We start from the raw sequence: 6,800 nt of genomic DNA, 5'->3' as shown, positions 1-6,800 counted from the left end.
GGCGGGACGGGTCGGCCCGCCCCGTTTATGGAACGGCCTAGGCGGGGCGAGGCGAGTTGGGGCAAACTTGCCACCCGTAATCATCGTGAGAACGACATTCACTCACCGTAGTATTACTTGATGTAATTTGGTCAACTTGTCAATAATACAAGCATATCAATTTTGGTTCAATAGTGTACTTTACATAAAAGTGTATTTGAAACTATTTTTAAAATCAATTTCATTTCGTTCGAAATGAAATGAACTAAAATGAAGTATATTTAAATTTATGTAAAATAAAAAATAAGTTGATTTAAATATTTATATAATAATTTAATTTTTATTTATCCCATAGTTTTTCATCACCACTAATAAACACCCCAAAACTGCTACCTCAAACTTGATCTTAATTGTAAATTTCATATATTTAAAAATCAAATCAATTCTTAAATTTTATCTATTCCAAATATAAGATTTGATTTACAAATTAAATTATTTCCAGTTATTTGAATTTTCAAAGACACCCTAAAGAAATACAAGAAATACTTTAGTAAAGAAAATTGATCATCAATGTAATATCAGAGAGAGCTGATGTAAACAGTATGTTCAATTATGTCCATGCTACTTTAAAGGTTATGTTGATTAGAACGAAGAATGTCGGATATTGATCACTAATTTTCTCAATATATTGAGTATCTATGAAGGATTAAACAAATAAGAATATAAAACAAAATGTACTCTCTAAAATAACAGTTTTGTTAAAAATCGTGTCAATATACATCACTAAAGGAAGAGAAAATTCTTCAGAACAGTTTTGATGAGTTGTGCTTAAATCTTAAGAGTGCTTATTCCCAGCCAGTGGGGGCAACACCTATGGATGCAGGAACGGAAGCCTGTGGAGCTGGAACTGGCTTCCAATCACCTGCAGCTGCGGATACAAAAGAACTTAGGTCAAATATATTGCCATCACAGCTTCCGACAGAACTATGGTAAGGCATACCGATTTTCTTGCATATTGAGGGAGAACGATTCAACACAACAACAATCCAGAATTATTTGACTAGAACATATTAGAAGCAAATGTGACAATTATGTTGCATCAAATATAACAGACTAATGGGAGAACAAATACAAAGACTTGATAGATAGAAAATTTTAATAGATAAAATTGAACTTAAATCACGCATGTGACTAACAGATCCAGAGTGGAAACAATTATTCTTACCGGCGTCTGGGGCCAAGTTAGCAGGTGCAGCTGCAATGGGTTGTTGAGGAACTGGTTCAGTCCAGGATTGTTCAGCTGTAACAGCCCCCCATTCCCCATCAGCTGCAGGGAAGCCGGCCATGCCAGTAGCACCAAAATCTTGAATGGCATATACTGGGGCAGTTGGTAATTCCTCCTCCTCTTGTTGCTTGGCCTCTTCAGATTCTCTATAGAAGAATAAATCCACTTACACATGAAAAGTCGACATAATTTAGCTAAAGTTCAAAGGAAACAACATAATAAGACTACTATCTTTTGATAAAATATGAAATTTTTTGGGTAATTCAGATGAATAAATAGTTTGGGTTCAAATTATGCAGATGTTCTAAACTAATTTTTGCTACACGCATGTCCTAAACACCTTTTAGATTGTTTAGGACAAGCGTGTAACAAAATTGGTTTAGAATATCTGTATAATTTTGAATCCCAAACTATTTTATCATGTGAATTACCCAAATTTTTTACACCTGTATGTACTGCAAGAAAGATTGTTCTAAAAAAGTACATACCAGATGAAATATTTGCAATGCAGACATTGAGCAACTCACAATAAATCTAAAAGAGCTACAAAATAATAATAGTTCAACCCGTTAAGAGCAAAATTAGTTTACCATCACATCCCACTTAAGCCCTGGACGAATAGTACCCCTCATCTGCAGAACCATCCTTGCTAATAACCAAAACAAGCAACCAATACTGTGCTTCCCCTTGTTATTGGCAGGAATGGTAACATCAACATAGCGCATCGGAGAATCAGTGTCGCAGAAGGCAATCGTTGGAATATTTCCAAGAGCACCTTCCTTAATGCGCTGCACATATTTTAAAAAATAAAAAAATAGAAAAGCAAACTCAAAATGAGATAAACTAATAACAGAATTTCAAACTCCCATAAAAACATATTGACAGTTAATTGTGAAACAACATACACCACTACACTCAACACAAGTGAAAAAAATAAGTTTCAAACATCTAAAAAAAGTGGCACGTGATGGAAAATGAAAAACACAATAAATCTAAAAGTGCTACAAAATAATAATAGTTCAATCCGTTAAGAGCAAAAATTAGTTTACCATCACGTCCCACTTAAGCCCCGGACGAATAGTACCCCTCATCTGTAGAACCATCCTTGCTAATAACCAAAACAGACAACCAATACTGTGCTTCCCCTTGTTATTGGCAGGAATGGTAACATCAACATAGCGCATCGGAGAATCAGTGTCGCAGAAGGCAATCGTTGGAATATTTCCAAGAGCACCTTCCTTAATGGGCTGCACATATTTTAAAAAATAAAAAAATAGAAAAGCAAACTCAAAATGAGATAAACTAATAACAGAATTTCAAACTCCCATAAAAACATATTGACAGTTAATTGTGAAACAACATACACCACTACACTCAACACAAGTGAAAAAAATAAGTTTCAAACATCTAAAAAAAGTGGCACCTGATGATCAGTCATTGGATCAGTCAGAATGAGTAGGCGAGGCTCGTTATAGGATGTCTGCATCTGATTAGTGAATGTTCCAGGAGTGTGCCTTCCAGCAATTGCATTCGCACCCGTGTATTGGGCAAACTTCAAGACTGCCCTCTGACCATATGGCCTAGCAGACTGAACAATGATGTCGTGAGGGTTCTCGATGGCAACAATAATCCTAGTAGCAAGTTGGAGGTTCTCCCATGTCTTGCCAAGGTTAATTATGTAAATACCTGGGGACAAGGAATACGAAAAATCAACCAAGCCATAAAAATATTTTCCTATTGCAAAGGGAAGCATCGGAAAGATTAAAGGCGTGTATATGTTTCATAAATTTTGGGACAGAAGTTGCTTTTTCATCAGAAACTCATTGGTAAAATTATGATAATAAGCTGTTTTGAAAACAATGTGATAATGCAAGTACACATATTCATGTCAAAATCCTTATTAATAATTAAATTGACCCTTTCAATCAATAGCACAAACTAAATCGAGAACAATTGACAAACACTAGTCTATAACAAACTAATAAAAATGTCTCCCAAAAAAAGAACCCTACACACGAAAAGATAAATAGAAGAAAAAATGATAAACCCATTGAAGAGCAAGGAGTATCTAGACCCCAAAGAAACTACACAAATATGTGTTCTTCATTAGATTTCAAGAACTAAACTAGTGGTATAACCCCAAAGAAAATATCAAAAGAAGCGTGGGTTACAATCATTGCAGCGCTTGAAAACGTAGCGTTCCATCTGGAAGTCGCAGTTTTTGCTTTCGAGATGAACCTCAGCTACGAGCATCATTTGGATGTCTTGCTCCTTCCGCGAGAGCTGGTGCGACACTTCAGCGGTTGTGGCGGCGGAAGTGGCCATCGTTGGAGAGGAAAGTTGGTCTCTTGAGAGATTCGTAGCAATACCCTAGAAACCTAAACCCTAGAACCCAAAGACTCTAGAATCCCTAAGACCCTAGAACCCCTAAGACCCTAGAACCTTAAACCCTAAACCCTAACCCCTAAACCATAACCACTAACCCCAAACCCCTAAACCCTAAACCCTAAACCCCTAAACCCTAACCCCTAAACATAACCCCTAAACCCCAAACCATAACCCCCAAATCCCTAAACCCTAAACCCTAAACCCCAAACCCCTAACCCCTAAGCCCTAACCCCTAAACCCTAATCACTAAATAAGAACATAAAACAAACTGTACTCTCTAAAATAACAGTTTTGTTAAAAATCGTGTCAATATACATCACTAAAGGAAGAGAAAATTCTTCAGAACAATTTTGATGAGTTGTGCTTAAATCTTAAGAGTGCTTATTCCCAGCCAGTGGGGGCAACACCTATGGATGCAGGAACGGAAGCCTGTGGAGCTGGAACTGGCTTCCAATCACCTGCAGCTGCGGATACAAAAGAACTTAGGTCAAATATATTGCCATCACAGCTTCCGACAGAACTATGGTAAGGCATACCGATTTTCTTGCATATTGAGGGAGAACGATTCAACACAACAACAATCCAGAATTATTTGACTAGAACATATTAGAAGCAAATGCGACAATTATGTTGCATCAAATTTAACAGACTAATGGGAGAACAAATACAAAGACTTGATAGACAAAAAATTTCAATAGATAAAATTGAACTTAAATCACGCATGTGACTAACAGATCCAGAGTGGAAACAATTATTCTTACCGGCGTCTGGGGCCAAGTTAGCAGGTGCAGCTGCAATGGGTTGTTGAGGAACTGGTTCAGTCCAGGATTGTTCAGCTGTAACAGCCCCCCATTCCCCATCAGCTGCAGGGAAGCCGGCAATGCCAGTAGCACCAAAATCTTGAATGGCATATACTGGGGCAGCTGGTAATTCCTCCTCCTCTTGTTGCTTGGCCTCTTCAGGTTCTCTATAGAAGAATAAATCCACCTACACAAGAAAAGTCGACATAATTTAGCTAAAGTTCAAAGGAAACAACATAATAAGACTACTATCTTTTGATAAAATATGAAATTTTTGGGTAATTTAGATGAATAAATAGTTTGGGGTTGGTAATTCAGATGAATAAATAGTTTGGGGTTCAAATTATGCAGATGTTCTAAACTAATTTTTGCTACATTCCTGTCCTAAACACCTTTTAGATTGTTTAGAACAGGCATGTAACAAAATTGGTTTAGAACATCTGTATAATTTTGAACCCCAAACTATTTTATCATGTGAATTACCCAAATTTTTTACACCTGTATGTACTGCAAGAAAGATTGTTCTAAAAAAGTGCATACCAGATGAAATATTTGCAATGCAGACATTGAGCAACTCACAATAAATCTAAAAGAGCTACAAAATAATAATAGTTCAACTCGTTAAGAGCAAAATTAGTTTACCATCACATCCCACTTAAGCCCTGGACGAATAGTACCCCTTATCTGCAGAACCATCCTTGCTAATAACAAAAACAGACAACCAATACAGTGCTTCCCCTTGTTATTGGCAGGAATGGTAACATCAACATAGCGCATCGGAGAATCAGTGTCGCAGAAGGCAATCGTTGGAATATTTTCAAGAGCACCTTCCTTAATGGGCTGCACATATTTTAAAAAAAAAAATAGAAAAGCAAACTCAAAATGAGATAAACTAATAACAGAATTTCAAACTCCCATAAAAACATATTGACAATTAATTGTGAAACAACATACACCACTACACTCAACACAAATGAAAAAAATAAGTTTCAAACATCTAAAAAAAGTGGCACCTGATGATCAGTCCTTGGATCAGTCAGAATGAGTAGGCGAGGCTCGTTATAGGATGTCTGCATCTGATTAGTGAATGTTCCAGGAGTGTGCCTTCCAGCAATTGCATTCGCACCCGTGTATTGGGCAAACTTCAAGACTGTCCTCTTACCATATGGCCTAGCAGACTGAACAATGATGTCGTGAGGGTTCTCGATGGCAACAATAATCCTAGTAGCAAGTTGGAGGTTCTCCCATGTCTTGCCAAGGTTAATTATGTAAATACCTGGGGATAAGGAATACGAAAAATCAACCAAGCCATAAAAATATTTTCCTACTGCAAAGGGAAGCATCGGAAAGATTAAAGGCGTGTATATGTTTCATAAATTTTGGGACAGAAGTTGCTTTTTCATCAGAAACTCATTGGTAAAATTATGATAATAAGCTGTTTTGAAAACAATGTGATAATGCAAGTACACATATTCATGTCAAAATCCTTATTAATAATTAAATTGACCCTTTCAATCAATAGCACAAACCAAATCGAGAACAATTGACAAACACTAGTCTATAACAAATTAATAAAAATGTCTCCCAAAAAAAGAACCCTACACACAAAAAGATAAATAGAAAAAAAAATGCTAAACCCATTGAAGAGCAAGGAGTATCTAGACCCCAAATAAACTACACAAATATGTGTTCTTCATTAGATTTCAAGAACTAAACTAGTCGTATAACCCCAAAGAAAATATCAAAAGAAGCGTGGGTTACCATCATTGCGGTGCTTGAAAACGTAGCGTTCCATCTGGAAGTCGCAGTTTTTGGTTACGAGATGAACCTCAGCTGCGAGCATCATTTGGATGTCTTGCTCCTTCTGCGAGAGCTGGTGCGACACTGCAGCCGTTGTGGCGGCAGAAGTGGCCATCGTTCGGGAGGAGAGTTGGTCTCTTGAGAGATTCGTAGCAATACCCTAGAACCCTAAGACCCTAGAATCCCTAAGACCCTAGAACCCCTAAGACCCTAGAACCTTAAACCCTAAATCCTAAACCTTAAACCCTAAACCCTAAACCATAATCCCTAACCCCAAACCCCTAAACCCTAAACCCATAAACCCTAACCCCTAACCCCCAAATCCTAATCCCTAAATCCCTAAACCCCAAACTCTAAACCCCAAACCCTTAACCCCTAACCCCTAAGCCCTAAGCCCTAACCCCTAAACCATAAGCCCTAAGCCCTAAGCTCTAACCCCTAAGCCTTAAGCCATAAGCCTAAGCCCTAAGCCCTACACCCTACACCCCAAATCCTAAATCCCAAACCCAAAATCCCAAACCCTCAACCCTCAACCCCCAACCCCTAAC

At 37.6% G+C, this 6,800-nt stretch overlaps 2 protein-coding genes across 2 annotated transcripts in view; both read right to left on the bottom strand.

Moving 5' to 3' along the window:
- Positions 1–824: 824 nt before the first annotated feature.
- LOC107472315 (40S ribosomal protein SA-like) lies at positions 825–3,589 on the bottom strand. Its single transcript, XM_052257756.1, has 7 exons — positions 3,436–3,589; positions 2,688–2,950; positions 2,314–2,355; positions 1,855–2,052; positions 1,696–1,736; positions 1,205–1,410; positions 825–907 (listed from the first exon to the last, which is right to left on the bottom strand). The coding sequence occupies exons 1-7, from the start codon at positions 3,587–3,589 to the stop codon at positions 825–827; spliced, it is 987 nt and encodes a 328-aa protein (XP_052113716.1).
- Positions 3,590–4,033: 444 nt separating this feature from the next.
- LOC107472310 (40S ribosomal protein SA-like) overlaps positions 4,034–6,800 on the bottom strand; it is a 3,255-nt gene continuing 488 nt past the window's right edge. The window contains exons 2-5 of the mRNA XM_021134452.2: positions 5,466–5,728; positions 5,095–5,292; positions 4,414–4,639; positions 4,034–4,116 (exon numbers count right to left, since the gene is read on the bottom strand). Coding sequence (XP_020990111.2) covers positions 4,034–4,116; positions 4,414–4,639; positions 5,095–5,292; positions 5,466–5,728 — 770 coding nt within the window. The remainder of the gene's footprint in view (positions 4,117–4,413; positions 4,640–5,094; positions 5,293–5,465; positions 5,729–6,800) is intronic.

The sequence above is a fragment of the Arachis duranensis genome, chromosome 2 (genome assembly GCF_000817695.3).
Source record: "Arachis duranensis cultivar V14167 chromosome 2, aradu.V14167.gnm2.J7QH, whole genome shotgun sequence".
Lineage (NCBI taxonomy): Eukaryota > Viridiplantae > Streptophyta > Magnoliopsida > Fabales > Fabaceae > Arachis > Arachis duranensis.
This window is presented reverse-complemented; position numbering and strand designations above follow the sequence as displayed.